The sequence below is a fragment of the Ahaetulla prasina genome, chromosome 1 (genome assembly GCF_028640845.1).
Source record: "Ahaetulla prasina isolate Xishuangbanna chromosome 1, ASM2864084v1, whole genome shotgun sequence".
In the NCBI taxonomy this organism is placed as follows: domain Eukaryota; kingdom Metazoa; phylum Chordata; class Lepidosauria; order Squamata; family Colubridae; genus Ahaetulla; species Ahaetulla prasina.
The window spans coordinates 181,443,424-181,459,494 of NC_080539.1; the positions used below are offsets into that span (position 1 = coordinate 181,443,424).

General features: G+C 41.8%; 1 protein-coding gene across 4 annotated transcripts in view; it reads right to left on the bottom strand.

The window, feature by feature from the left end:
• The window catches only part of CLIC5 (chloride intracellular channel 5), a 108,150-nt gene that overhangs the window by 58,889 nt on the left and 33,190 nt on the right, over positions 1-16,071 (bottom strand). The window contains exon 1 of one of the 4 annotated variants that reach the window (XM_058183649.1): positions 15,662-16,037. The exons of the other annotated variants lie outside the window; for them this stretch is intronic. Coding sequence (XP_058039632.1) covers positions 15,662-15,724 — 63 coding nt within the window. The 5' untranslated portion in view covers positions 15,725-16,037. Of the gene's footprint in view, positions 1-15,661; positions 16,038-16,071 lie in introns of those variants that run through there. 4 annotated transcript variants of the gene reach the window in all.

Consider the following 16,071-nt stretch of genomic DNA (forward strand, 5'->3'; position numbering starts at 1 on the left):
TCATTGCCATTATTATTGGTTTGCGATGCCTCCCTTACGGGGTGGGGCTGTGCTCAGCCACAGACTTCAAACGGCACAGAAGCCCCAATAGCCTTCTACTCCAGAACGATGTCCTCGACAGAGAGGAACTATAGCCAGTTGGATAAGGAAGCGCTAGCCATTGTGTCAGGGTAAAAAGTTTCACGAATACGTTTTGGTAGAGACTTTGAAATTGTTACAGACCATAGACCTCTGTTAGGGATACTGGCTGGCGACCGTCACGTCTAAGGAGGTGGCTCGGGCATCATACGGGACATTATTTTGAGGACTGTACTCGGTTGGGTACAAGAGGGTGGCCCGCTGCGGGTGAGCGTTTAAAGAATTTGTAAAAAAACGTGGGGAACTTTCGGCTCAAGGGGGGTGCCTGCTATGGGGGGATAGAGTGGTGATCCCAGAGAAATTAAGAAAAGGGTGTTGGATCTCCTGCACGAGGGTCACCCAGGGATCGTTAGGATGAAGGGTCTAGCGAGAAGCTATGTGTGGTGGCCCTTAATGGACTCAGAAATTGCTGAAAGGGTAGGGAAATGCCAGGCCTGCCAGAGTCAGACCTCTACCCCCACCGGCCCTGGTTCGGGAATGGGAAAGACCCCAAGGGCCCTAGTCGAGAATCCACATTGATTTTGCCGGCCCCTTCCACGGCCAAACCTTCCTGGTAGTAGTCGATGCCTACTCCAAATGGCTGGAAATCATTCTCATGAGATCCATGACAGCAAACCGTGATCTCAGTCCTCGGCACCTATTTGCAACACATGGGTTGCCCGACACATTGGTTTCCGATAACGGCCCGCAATTCACGGCAACACAGTTTGAGGAATACTTGGCAGAAGAGGGCATCCGGCATGCCCTCTCGGCGCCTTTCCACCCTGCGACGAATGGCCTTGCAGGCGTTTCGTCCAAGCCTTAAGAGGCATTGTCCAGACTCAAGCCAGGCGACTGGCAATCAAAAATAGATATTTTCCTAGCTCCAACACCGAACCCCTGTGCCACCACCGCAGAAGCCCTGCCGAATTACTAATGGGCCGAAAACTCAGGTGCCCACTAGACCGTTTAAATCCCAACTATACACCAGAGGGATACAAGGGGACTCGAAAGACAAGAGGAATGGATATAGGCGACGGGTATGGGCACACAACTATGGTGAGGCCCGACCTGGGTAGCAGGAAAATTCTAAACATAACAGGTCCCAAATCATACTTGGTAGAGTTAACGGATGGCCGAGTATGGAGGCGACATATAGACCAATTGAGGAAGCAGTTGGCGGACAACCCGAGTCAGACGAAACAGGCCCTGACTATTCCATGTTTGAACCAACAGCTGACTCAAACCGGGAAAATCGCAGGACTTAACTGAATTCCCGGAGGTCCAGCGACGCCCACAGGTTCCTGTAGAAAACAGCAGGGACGACTCGGCAAATAATCCAGGGCCGGATGGCCTAGAGGAGGAGCCGGGAGGAGCAAACAGCCCCTCCGGTCAACTCAACCCGCTCCCAGAGACTGTACCGCGCAGGTCCGAAAGAATCAGGAGACGCCCAGTCTATTTACGTGATTACGTAGAAAAGTAATATGTAAATATAATGTAAATATGTAGGTAAAGTGTTTTCTGGGAGGGAAGGAGTGTAATGTATCTTTAAATATTTTGGCGGGAAACAAGCACGTTGCTGATTGGTTGAAGCCGCCGGTTAAACTGTATATAAGGAGAGGTTTTTCCCCAGCCCGGCTGCTGGGTTCACCATATAGTAAAGAGCTGTTGTCACTACCCTGGTCTCCTGCCTCATTATTGCCCGAATCTAACAACTAGCAACAGTTATTATTCATGTAATATAAATTATGTACATCTGAATTTCAATTAGTGTTTAGAATCCCTGGGTACCCTGCAAGTGGGAATGAATCTCAACCACATTTCCATCATTTAAATACTATTTCAGACGAACTAAAATTAATGGCAACTAAGAACTGAAAGTGAACTCTGAAAACGTAATAAGAGAAGATACTGAATTATTTATTGAAATTCCATGACACTGCTAGCACAATTAGAAACAGTATGAATGTACAGCTCTTGCAAATATTGAAATAGAATGTTTTATTTACAGTCAAACTATTATTTAATCTGGCATCTTCATTGCAAACATTTCTTCAGAATTCTGTTTTGGTTTCAATGTAATTTGCTTCAGGCAAACTATGTTTCGGCTTTGAATTCTGAAACCTAAAGGTACAATCCTATTGTCCTAAGATGTGGTGATTTAAGAGCCCTACAAAATAATGCAGTTTCCTCACAATCCATTCTCTTTCAGTTGTGTCGGACTTCAGGTTTCAGAACCTTCAAAGGCTTGGAATTCTGCTATTTGAATTTCAGCACATTTGAAGGGAAACGTCAGATTGAAAGTTCAATCAAAATCATGTTTTACTGCAGAAGATATGCAGATATAGCAGCATGGATAGGCTTGTACAGTGTTAAATTTGGCATATTACTACTGCCAGAACACTTGTTCTTGTGTTTTTAATTATTTTTATTAAACTATTTTTACAGAATAAAAATAATACAAATTTAGAGAAAAGGGGAAGGAAGAGTAAAAAAAAGTAAGAGAAAACTGATAATAGAAAAGTTTATATAGAGAGAAGTGGACTTTAGTCTTTTTACAGTAGTTATAAATTCATTTAAATTTTATCCTCTCATTGTGATTGTGTTTATCACTGCAACTCCCTTCTTTCATTATTCCACGCTTTCTACTCATCAAGCCTATAAATCACAAGTTCATTTATTTTCTGTTTCAGCAAAAATGTCCATGAAGGGTTTCGAGTCACTACAAAATGTAGTTACTGTCTTTTCTATAATCAAATAAGTCAATTTTGTAATCTCTGCAAATTCTGTCATCTTCACCAGCGACAACTCCACTCTGGGTATTTCAGTCTTAATACTTGTTCTTGGTGTATTGACAAATAGAGAAATGCTATAGATGGAACAAAGCAAGTTTATGCCAAATCAAACCTTGGCTATCTTAGTATCAACATAAAAGACATCAGGAAATGGATGTAATACCAAAGACAGTAAAAAGGAAAAGATGAATAGAGTAAATATCAATATTTATTATCAGATTTTTCCCATTTACATCAGCCATCTGGAGTGTATGACTTGACAGAACTGAGTATTCAAAATGTTTCTCAAACTTGATCCTTCAAACTATATTTTCATTCAAAACTAATCGAACAATACGAGCTTTGCTCATTTCTCCATGATACTTCTATTTTCAGTCTATCAGTACTCATCCAGTCCACTAGTGATATAGTCAAGGACAGCCCTGATAAAGGAATGGTTTTCTCTTAAAGGCCATTAAAAGATCATTGAAAGAAAGTAAACAATTAATTCCTGGGAAAGCAGACTCAAAATAACTCTGACTTGATTCTGTTTGGCCTAAGACGAGGCAGGGAGAAATTTTGGCAGGCTGACAAGATTCTGTTACTCTTCTCTACATTCAATAAAGTAGCATTCCTGGAAGCAAACTGGCAGCCAATAGAACCCCCCCAATATTGTTATCATTCTATCATATTCCAGGTAGTCCTTGAATTATGGCAGTTGAGCCTAAAATCTCCATTGCTGAGCAAGACAGTTATTAAGTAAGTTTTGCCCTATTTTACAACCTTTCTTACCACAGTAGTGACTCTCCGCAGTTAAATTAGTAATACAGTTATTAAGGGAGTCTGGCTTTCCCACTGGCTTTGCTTGTCAAAAGGTCACAAAAGGTGATTACATGACTCCAGAACATTGTAACCACCATAAACCAATGCCAGCTACCAAGCATCTGAATTTTGATCACGTGACCACTGTGATGCTGCAACTCTTGTAAGTGTGAAAAACGGTCATAAGTCACTTTTTTCAGTGTTGTTGAAACTTTGGACATTAAAAGAATGGTTGTAAATTGAGGATTACCTGTAGTTTGCATTGGTCAGCAGGCAGGTAGGCAGGCAATTGGGTTATGTATTAGTGTAGTTTCTGATTCATCATCAAGGAAGCTCCAGGTAGTTCAAATTGCATTTACTATGCAATGTAGAAATAATAAGGGCCTAATCCTTTCAATCGGAACCTCCTGATTCAGGAAAGGTTGTATCTAATAAATCAGCCATTGTCTTCAACCGCTGCAAGCCCAGAAGGACCCCCCGATAACAGAACTGCTTTTTTAGCACAGGGCTCCCCAACCCCTGGACCGTGGCCCACTACCGGACCACAGCTCATTTGGAACCACGCCATGAAAGTGACAGGCAAGTGAGCATGCGTAGCTACACGTGCGTAAGCAGTAGGCAAGCATGTGCGCGTGAAGCTCTGTTTGTGCAAGTGGCGTGTGTGTGTGTGCCTGCCGCTTGTGCAAATGGAGCTGTGAGCACACTCACAGGGAAACATCTCCTTTCCCGCCCACACCAGTCCACAAAGCCAGAAAGGTTGGCGACTGCTGTTTTAGAAAGACTACCATCTTACTAAGAGCTGGAGTTGGAATTACGTTGAATAGAGAATTTAAAAGAATTTGGGGATTAATGTTAAACAGTGCCTTTTGTTGTGGATTTATTTATTACCTGTGAAAACTTTCTACTGCATAACAGTTCACTGTTTAAATATCAAATGATTTTTCATTGCCCAATAAAAAATCCTATAAATGTTGCTTATGTAATAATTTACAACAATACTCATTTTTATTTTATTTATTTATTTATTAATCAAATTTCTAGACCGCCCTTCTCCCGAAGGACTCAGGGCGGTGTACAGCCATATTAAAATACATAGATAGACAATGAATTTAAAATAATTTTAAAATGAAATATTTAGCCGGCCAATTGAACTAAAAATAATAAAACCAATTAAAATCAGTATAAAGTTTAAAATTTAAAATTTAAAAGCTAAAAAATCTAATCCAGTCCTGCGCACCTGAATAAATAAGTGTGTTTTAAGTTCACGACGGAAGGTTCTAAGGTCCGAGAGTTGGCGAAGTCCTGGGGGGAGCTCGTTCCAGAGGGCGGGATTAATGAAGGCCCTTCCCCTGGGTGTCGCCAGACGACACTGCCTAGCTGACGGCACCCTGAGGAGTCCCTCTCTGTGAGAGCGCACGGGTCGGTGAGAGGTATTCGGTAGCAGAATTTCAATTGCAACACAAAATACATTTCCTCTTCTGATGTTCACCAGCATCTCTTTAAACTAAATTGACTATTCAGCCACACACCAAAAATGAAAACAAAATAATAGTACTATAATGCCAGTTGAATATCACAAATACAACCGAGATCTAGAAAAAAAATTGGTAACAAAAGCAAATATTCATCTAGCAATTGCAGCAGCATTTACGGTAAGGTAAGGTCAGGAAGACCCCAAAGTATATTTTAAAAAAGCTCTTGAAAGATGGTCACAAAAACCACAGCAAGGATTAGTTACTTTTAAGAACATAAAGCATAAACAGCCTGTCATGCTTTTCAAGACTACAATGAAGCATATGTTGATAATAAATTGTTTAAGACTACTATTTTTACAACTGTTTTGGATTCCAGATTTTACATTACAAGAAACACAGATTGTTCAAAATATTGTGTCTTTTCCGTTTATCAGCATTTTTTAAATACAGGCAAACCATGTGATTAGCATTCAAGTGCAATAGCTCATCTTAACGATCCCATCTCTGCTTCCCCCAATGAAACATTAAAGGAATTTGCAGATCGTTAAGTGGAGCGTGGGATGCCCCCTGGATAGGGGAGGCTGTTGGAGGCCTATTATAGGCCCAGACCCACCTTTCCTGCCCCTCTCAAAGCCTCCTCCACTCCTGACACACCCCATACTCCATTTCCCACTGCATCCCAATGAAGGCCTGGAACCCCAAACTTCAAGTTTGGGACCCCAAATTCATCTTCCCAAACTTCACCTTTAAGAGCACCCATTTTATTTTTTTATTTTTTTATTTTTTTTTTATTACTTTTTTTGCAACAAACAAACAAAAAGAAAATACATTATTACACCCTTGTGCTATACATAAAAGGAAGATTTGGGTCTTCGGATATATCCTCATGATTGCCAAAATCCACGTTCTCGAGGTACAGGTACTGAAGCGTCCAATGTTAAGAGCACCCATTTTACAGAAGCCTCTGTTTTTCTTTCCCTATTGCTCTCACTTTATTTTACCCTGTCTGCACAGAAGAATAAAACAGAAAACTGCCAAACACACTTTGCTTAATTAAAGCAAGAAATTATACTGCAGGAAGTGGTTAGAACAGTACCTAGAAGATTGTTGCAGCTTGGGGTTGAGGGGCAAGCAGGGATATAGGTGGTATAGGTCATGCTAGGAACAGCTGAATAGCACTACTTGCACACGTGCTATTCCAAGCTGAACAGCATGACTTGCACACGTGCTATTCTAATGACCATAAGAAATTCTTAACCAGTCATTGTATTGCTGCTTTGCATTTCCTGTATCCTGAGGTATAAAAATAGAATGCCAGTCTTGCTCAGGGCTCCTCCCAGCTCCTTTGTTGGTTGACAGGGAGCCCCTTTGCTTCTGGATTAGAAATAAAGTGACAAATTTTCCTCAACTCTGTTTGAATGGTCTTTGCGCCAGGTAAACGAACCACCGATTGGCTCTTGACCATCATCAAGAGAGGCCTTTTCCTGCTCCCACCCAAGCCTTGGGCTGATACCCACCCCACCAGGCTAAATACCATCCTCCTAACTTTTGAAGAGCTTTGAGGCCTTCCAGAGTGCTGGAATGACTAGCAGTTGTTGTTGTTGTTTTGTTGTTGTTTTTACAACCTCATGGTCTGATTCCAAAAACGACTGCCATTTTGTCCTGGTGGCTACATTTGGCTCACCGCCACGCAGTCCAGGAACAAACTGCTTCATTTTGCTCCCTTAACAAGATCTGCAGAGTGATGCAGAAAACATTTAGAAGCTTCTGTAGCACTGTGCAGACCTCTCTAAGGCAGCAAAACTAAGCCATTTGTCTGGCGGTTACCATTTGGTCTCTGCCCACAAGTGGCTTGCCATCTACAACATGAGGTGCAGAGACCTTCAAAAGCTAAGTGTGAGGAGTGATGCGCATGGGGGAAGGAGTCCAAGTGCTGCAGTGTTCTAGTGGGATGTTATGGGGAGAGTGAGGCAGGCAGAGTGGTGCTGCAGCGACCCTGTGGTGGTTTGTAAGGGCAAATAATTTTGAAATGGGGTTACATGTAGCCCTTGGGAGGTCTGGTGTAACTTTGTTCGTTAATCAGTCTGCCATACCTCAAGGACACCCTGTATTTATCTTGCTTTTGTGAAATCAATGTTATCCAACATAACATTGGAAGAGGCTAGCTAAAGAATTTTGTCAACATATGCCAACATCATGGTTTACTTATCCAGAAATTTGCCATAAGCTTCAGAAGTTCCCCACTGCGATTATTTCTATTTTCAAGTCCCTTGAAACCAATTCACTGTAACCTTCATTGCCACCAATCTCAAAATATTAAAAGTAACATGAGCTAATCAGTCCTTCTATCCAGGTATTGAACATGCGGTATGCATTTATTTGCACAGTGATTTTCAAGACAGAGGAAGTTGTTAGGGGACAGCAAAGTCACCAAGGCATTATTCTTATGTTTTATTAACAGCATCTTGCCCCTATGAAAAAGGCCCATCCACAGATTTTACAGAGCATCCAAAGTGTAAATTGGGAAAGCTTGCCTTTTCAGTGACTCAGGATACATCAAATTTGAAATAAGTCAATCAGAAATGCAATATCTCAGCTCCCAAGATCAGATGAGAATGTGGGATCTCACAGATGCAGAGCTACTTCTGGAGTACAGGAAAGGATCCTTGTGGAAGCACCTTAAGGCAGCATCAATTTTTCAGACTCTATTGATCCCTGCTTAAAAATATCAGGGTTCCATTTCACTGAATTCAATGGGATCTTCTCCTAGGAGCCACAGTTCTGATTAAGATTTTGCAGGCACTTTTTATCATATGTTACAACATTATTACTATGACATGTTTAATGAATATGGAGAACCAGATCATAACCCTCTAAAGTACATCGGTACCCTAAGTGGATACAAAGGGCTGCCGAGGCTTACCCTCAAGATGTAAGAATAATGTAATGCTAGACAATATAAGGTAAATACTAAAAATGAACTGGCTAACATGTATTTCTAATTAACCCATTAAACTTTAAGGAACTTTATACTCAAGTAACAATTATATGTGACCTCAGACACCCTTTTCTTTAACAACCTGTCCTTTTTGCTGAAATTTGGATGGAATAAATTATCTTCTCAGATCACATACAGATATTTCTCATTTAGCAGCTACAGTTGAAACTGTCAACTTGGTCGTTAAATGAAATGGTTTCTAAGCGAAACTGCAAGTGTGCTTCAGATCTTACTTTAGCTTTCCTGTGCTTTACAGACTTACAAAAGTTGTAAATGCAAAGACTGGTGATAATTTTTTTTCACCACTATCATAAGTGCAAACAATCACTAAATGATGCAGTCACTAATGAAAACTACCTATACCTTAATAGATAATACTCTAGGGTAACCTATACTCCACTATAGGTTGTGTGTTTTTTTATTAAGTATGTATCACCTACATTTCTTGCAATGATGGAGATGGATTATAAATTGTTCAAATAATTGTTCAAATAAATAAAAAAGTATATTTGAATTATAAATTCAAATAGTAAATTATATTAGCAGGCAATACTTAGCACTGCAAGAGAAAAGGGTTTTCAGTGATTTTATTAAGGGTTATTTATTCTGCCAGGTTGACCATCAATGTGAGCCAGCAATCATTTTTGAACAGTAGAAACACCCGTCACCTTCTGCTCATCCCCCTCTACCCACTATGTCTATGACCTCTGAGCATGTTTCCAGTACTGCTTTCAAAGCACCGTTTTCCTGCTTCTGTCATCTTGAGAATTGTCATCAGGTTGGCCAGCTGCACTTTTATCTCACTGCAGATTGATTAGCTATTTTCTAAACATAGAAATGGTCCCTGGCCTCTTCTTCCTCATTAGGGAAGTCTCACAGTTAAAACATCTGGATGTTTAGAGAGTGAGAAACACCTGCTAAAACAGGCATGGCCGTGGATTTTGGACAGTAAAATCAGGAAAACACAAGAAAGGGACTTTTGTTTTCAATCTGATTATTGTGCCTCCATATACCATATATAGATTTGGATGCTTTGATTATATGTGTATTTGTTTGTAGATAATCACACACATACATCCACCTGAATAAAAGTACAGTATTTATATCCAGTAAGACGTAGTAGCAAGAAGGGAGGCAATTGTCCATTGCTTTCCTGAAGAGAAAAGTGGAAGGGGACAGCAGCAGGTGAATTAACCAATAAAGGGATGTGGTTGTTGTTGTCTGAATGGTATACCTTGTAAGCATCTCAGTCTAGACAGGATTTTCATAAATCAGTATAGAACCAAGCTGGCATCAGCATAGGGCAGGAGCAGTTTAAATGTGAAGTACAGACATACACTAAGATTGATCTCATTAGTAGCAGATTTGTTAGCAGTGTGAAATGCCCACCTTTCTGAATGAACAGAATTCTATTCTCTTATCAGGATTTAACATATTGCAAGCCTGTTTCCATTTTTTCCACATCAATCTTTGGCTCACTTATAACACAGCATGTCAAAAGCTGGACTCTAAAATGTCCCTTTTTCAAATGCAAGCATGACATGAAAGTAAATCCAAGTAATGAAAAGAAAACCCTATTTCCAACAGTAAATACAATTCAAGACTGAATCTGAATACTAGGAAATGAAATACGCAGCAAATTTCTTTTAAAAAGCCCCCGGGAGACTGCTGTGCTGGGCTGCTGGGTGCTCTCAGGCCTCCTGCCCATCTCTGTTTCTGCAAGGCAGAAAGCCGTAAGTCTTCGCCCGTGCCTTTTGGGCCTGCCTCTTGGCTTCCACGGAGCCTCCGGGTACCTGCTGCACGTTTGCCCTCCTCTTTGCTTCAGGCCCTGCATCCAGCCCATGACCGGAGGACACATTGCCCAGTGCAGCGCTCTTCTCTGAGGGTTACCTGCTCACCTATCTGCCGGCTGGACTGGCCCGGAAGTGGCATGTCATCTTGCGCCCATCCTTAGCCTCCTCCCGCCTAGCCGCTGGCTTTCTGACATGAACAGAGGCTACTGGTTGGAGCAAGGGGAACCGCAGTGCTGGGCTCCCGCAGCTGCGAGTGCCAAAGCGTAGCTAGAATTGGAAGAAAAGACTGTGCAGCCGTGGCAGAAAAAACCAGAGCAAAACCCGGCAACTTGCATGAGAAGGCGCAAGGCAGCTGCTCTCGCTGGTAACTGAGCCCAGTGTGCCAATTCGAGTAAAACGCTTTTATCTGCCAGCTGGCCTCTGGGTAAGGCCCCTCTTCCTTATCCTCTCCCCTTCCCCTTTCCGCAGTGACTGTTTTTCCAAACACCTAGGCTGGGCAGCAATTCCCAGGGAAGCACCCTGACCGAGGAAGCTCAGACTGTACCCGTGGCTTGCCCACTGCATAAACTGCTCCCACCCTTTTGAAATGGCCATCCGGTGCTTGTCTTGGGCGCCCAGGGCCAGCAAGCGGCTTTTCCAAGAACCAGGGGAGGGGAGGCAGGAGCGCCAGCAGAGGAGACAGGCTTTGGTTGCTCATCAGCAGAGCTCCAGGCAGAAGGGTTTGCTTTGGCCCTGGACGAGGAGGCAATGGCAATGGCATGAAGAGGAGCCGTGTGACTGGAGGCCCAGCTGCCGCAGCCTGCAAGGAAACCACCAGCAGGACAGGCCTGGCCCTCATGGCACAAGCCCTGGAGGCAGGGGAGGGGACATTGGCCCAGTGGGGCAGAACAAGCAGGGGATTCATGAAGGGGCTGTGAAAGGACGCGCTCGGGACATGGTTGTTTCCCTGGAGAAAGCGGCGCAGCTGCTGACAATTGGGGGGGGGGGTGAGTACCAAAGGAGCAACTCCTCGCATTGTGGCTGCTGCAATGAATATGAGAAGCCCAGCCAATGTTTTGAGTGTGGTTAACATCTCCAGCCCAACGAGCTTAGGCCACCCTGTTATTATAAGTGCAAGACCTATTTCACAAACAAAAGCCAGGAAAAGCTCCAGGCCCAGACAAGATAACTCCTTCTTGCTTAAAAGTCTGTGCTGACCAATTGGCCCCCATCTTCACCCATATCTTCAATAAATCACTAGAGATGTGCTATGTTCCTTCTTGCTTCAAACGCTCTACCATCATCCCAGTGCCGAAGAAGCCGACCATCAAGGAACTGAATGACTACAGGCCAGTTGCTCTAACATCTGTAGTCATGAAAACCTTTGAAAGGCTAGTGCTGTCCCACTTGAAAACCATCACGGATCTGCTGTTAGACCCCTTGCAATTTGCATACTGAGCAAATAGCTCAACAGATGATGCTGTTAATATGGCTCTGCACTACATCCTGCAACATCTTGAATCTCCAAAGACCGATGCAAGGGTCCTCTTTGTAGACTTTAGCTCCGCATTCAATACCATCATTCCAGACACTCTTCTAACTAAGTTAAACCAGCTACAGGTACCTGAACAGACTTGTAAGTGGATCATAAGCTTCCTAACAAGCAGGAAGCAGCAGGTGAAGCTAAGCAGAATCACATCTGATACCTGTACAATTAGCACAGGGGCACCCCAAAGCTGTTTGCTCTCCCCACTTATCTTCCCTCTGTATACCAATGACTGCATCTCTAACGATCCATCTGTTAAACTACTGAAGTTACTGAAATCTGCACTACTATTAATCTTCTCATCGTTCCCATCACCCATCTCCTTCCACTTATGTCTGTAACTTTGTTGCTTGTATCGTTATTATTTATACTGATATTGATTGTTTCTGATTGCTTAATTGTACCCTATGAGTATCATTAAGTGTTGTAAGTGTTGTACCTTGATGAAGGTATTTTTTCTTTTATGTACACTGAGAGCATATGCACCAAGACAAATTCCTTGTGTGTCCAATCACACTTGGCCAATAAAAATAAAAATTCTATTGTTATTATAACCAGCCCTTGCTTTGTCCATGAATTCTCTGTTAAAACTCACCACACCTGCCAATTTACCAACTCCAGTTACTGCACCAGTGAACATCACACATCTAGTCACTATCACCTCACCAATGAATCTCCCAACACCAATGACATTAGCTGGCCCTTTAAATATAGCCATGAGACCTGTGGAAAGCATGACTTTCCTTTCCCAGGCATTGCCAACCTCTCCCCACTGGTAAAAAACACAACAACCCCTAGAGCAAAAACTTCATGCATAAAAAGAAGAATAGAAAGGGGGTGCTGTGTAATGTTTAATGGACTGCTAAATTGGCCATGCCCACCCATTCACATGCCCACCCACCCACCTAGTCACATGACCAAGTCATGCCCACAGAACTGATGTTAAAAAATTTGAATCCCACCATTGGTTAAGATCCACTTGGGTAAGAAAATTTCACTTGCTGACTTTAAGCTAATTCGATCACTAGAACAACTCTAGCTGATATGCTAAAAGTAATTTCCTGCCAATGTCTCTCATTGTTATTCTAACAAGCTACTCTAAATATTTCTGAACATGTCTGCATAGAGAAATGGTAAAAAAAGTTCCACCTTTATTATTATACAAACTGTGGATCACAGCCCAAGAACACATCCTAATTCTAACATGCAGTACCATGGCAACTTGAAATTTTCTACATCTTTTGAGCATGGAACTTAAAATAAAGCTGTTTCATTTTCTGTTCAATTTTATGCACATTAGTGATGAGCTTCAGCTTTGGAACTTTTGTTGTACTTTGATTTCTAGGTAAAAAAATTCTAAGGTTTTCAAAGGAGTTGCCCAGCGGGGAAAAAGTGAACTGAAATCAGTTTCCTTTAATAATAATAATAATAATAATAAAAATGATGTGTGCCACATACAGCATGTCATTCACTATTTAAACAACCAGTATTGTTCAAATCTGGCCAGGTATTATTATTCCCAAATCTGCTATTGTTACATGTATGTTTGCAGACATAAGCTGGGCAATAATAATATCCAAGTACTCTTGAATAATTAGGATATGCCACTGGTCTAGATCAACCTTACCACGTATTCACTACATTTGTTGTATAACTTTAAAAAGTGAGGACTTTCTAACGTTTAATTCAGAATTTTGGATTACATGCCATGACTCACCATGGCATATATACAGCTGCCATTATTTCACTATGGATCTCAGGTCAAATATCATTTCTCCTAATCCTTGCATTGCCGGTCAAGCTGGGATAGCATTCAATCGGTTATTTGTGTGCTATAGTACTCCTTGCTGATCCCCCTGCATACTTAGAGAGGCAAAGACAGATGATCCCAGTGACATTTACTGTTCTGGAATGACTCTTGTAATCTGTAAAGTTACAAACATCTCCTTGTGACATTGACTACAGTTTCACTGCCACCTCTGTGCTATGACAGCCAAAACAGCCTGAAGTGAAGAGGTAACTTATGCAATAGTATCAAGCAAGCAGATGCATTCATGTCAAAATAAAACTCATGGCAGCCAATAACAGTTGTTGCAAGGAGATGGAAAGGAACACTCCTTGGTGAAAGCTCTGAAGCGCACAGCACCTGGTCAAACTCATTTACACAACAAGTTGTAATGAGGACTCTCAGTTTGAGTCCTTGTGAAAAAAAAAAGCCACAGAGAAACCCATCGAAGTCATCATAGTGGCTATCCACTATATAGTTTTCTTAGAAGAACCTCTTTTTACATCTTGGTTTCAAAGAATCAGAGCTAGGACACCATCAATCACACCTTTCTTACAATAAAAAAATACTGGAAGGAATTGAAATGATGCCATTAAAATAGGATAAGCCACTCTCTACAGAGTGATACCTGTAGATTATTTGGCAATAGTTGGCTCCTCAACTAACTAAATTTAGCTACCCTAAGATAACCCATCAGCTAGGCAAGGGAGACAGAACATCAGTTTAACAGATTAACAGAGTTGGAAGGGACCTTGTAGATCATCTAGTCCAACCCCCACTTTCAGTCAATAATCTCTAAGATTACCATTGTTTTAGCAAGATATTTTGTTGACTTATTTATTCTAACTACAGATAAATATTTAGGACATCAGGGTGACATAACAATGCCAGCAAAATAACCAAGATAAAATTTTATCAAATTCTGCAATCAAGCTGCTATTTACTTAAGGCCTACCTAGTTTTCCTTTAAAGAGAATGGGAGGGTTGCACATCAGCAGAAGAGAGAGGCAGAAGGAGCTTGCCTGGCCTCTTGATCAATAGCTCCAAAGCCCTAAATGCTGTCCTGGAGAATTCTGGGAATAGTGGCAGTGGGAAATTTCACCTTATGTGGCAATACAGTTCCCCAAGGAGCAGATCATCTGCGCTATCACTGAAATGGGTTCTGCAATGGTAAAATGCTTATCTGAACATGCAGTGGGGAGTGTTTGCATTGTTTTTGTAAGTTCCAAAGTAATTTTATTTAGATTCAGTTTTTATTTCACCAGTTTTTGCTCATGCATGATTGGAAATGATACATTTTGCACTCCTTTCTCATATTCTGAATGAGCTCATTTTTGCCTTTATCTGTATTTTCTCCCTTCCTCTTCCACGCTTGGAGGGCAGCATACCATATACCATCCTTATTGGTTTTCATTGTTGTTACTATTTCTATTTGAAGATGGTTAAAATGCCATGAAGTCTACACTTCCAGCAAGGTTCCCTATTGTCCTTGTTACTCATGGCTATTGAGAGATAAAAGTTCACAATGTCTGAAAGACCATAGGTTTTCTTTCTTTCTCTCCCTCCCTCCTCCCCCCCTCTCTCTCTCACACACACACCACATGGTTATCCTTCTCTGACAGCTAGCATTTTTGATTACCCAATGATTGCAAACATAGATGATAATGGCTTGCACATGTAAATAAGCAATAAACAATATACTACTAAAAATGTTTCACTTTGCATCATTTGGCATCTTTATATGAGTGGGTAGTCTGCATAATTAACTACTACTAGTCACATTTTGAATAAAGTCGGATTATATACATGCAAGTATGAGCCCGTTCCAGATGTCACGTTGTTTTCTGTGCTAATAGATGTTTGACTGCACACATAAAGGTTTCCTTAACATCCTGCATGCTATAAGGCTTCTTGGAAGCCTCAGGCTCTGTTTTCCTTCCTCAAAGTAAATTCAGAGAGGAAACCACTGTGGCGGGCTTGGCATTCGAGAGAGGAGATTTATTTAATTAATTTATTTTATTTATTTTGTCACACAGTATATATAAGCATAAGGACAGGGATGGTAGGCACGCTTGTGCTCTTATGCACGCCCCTTACAGACCTCTTAGAAATGGGGTGAGGTCAATAGTAGACAGTTTTTGGTTGAAGCTTTGGGGATTTTGGGAAGAGATCACAGAGTCAGGTAGTTTATTCCAAGCATTAACAACTCTTTATTAACAACAACAGTACTGGAGCAACATAGACTAAAGCCAACAGCAGGAGGGAAAGCAAACAAGAACGGGGAGGGAAAAGGGAGAAATTCTGCACTAAAACACAATGGAACTCTGGACACTGTGAATGTCTGCAGCTGACTAAAGAAAGTCTCACCTACCTTGACAAAGAGTTCGATTTCAGGGTCTTTTCCTTCTCCATTGGCAGGAGACGAGTCGCTCATTTCTGATCGCCCCAGGCAAGGAGCTGTTCTCCTTGCTCTGTAAAGGGTCCAGGGCCAGCACGGCTTCGCTTTTTACCCACAGCACTTGGGAGGCTTCCTGCTCCTTCTCTATACAATCCCTTTGCTCCTGCTGCTGCTTTTGAAACTTCCACTAACTCAGATAATAATTTTTCTAATTATGAAACTATAAACAAAACAAACCAGAAAGGACAATAAAGGCAAAGCAGGAGAAGCTTACACTGGTGTTCGGAGCAACAAGTGCTACAGTGCTGTGTTGTGTTTCTGAGTGCTCATCTGTCAGAGCTCTGGCTCATGCTGCCAGCCCAAAATAGCCAAGTGCAAGAGAG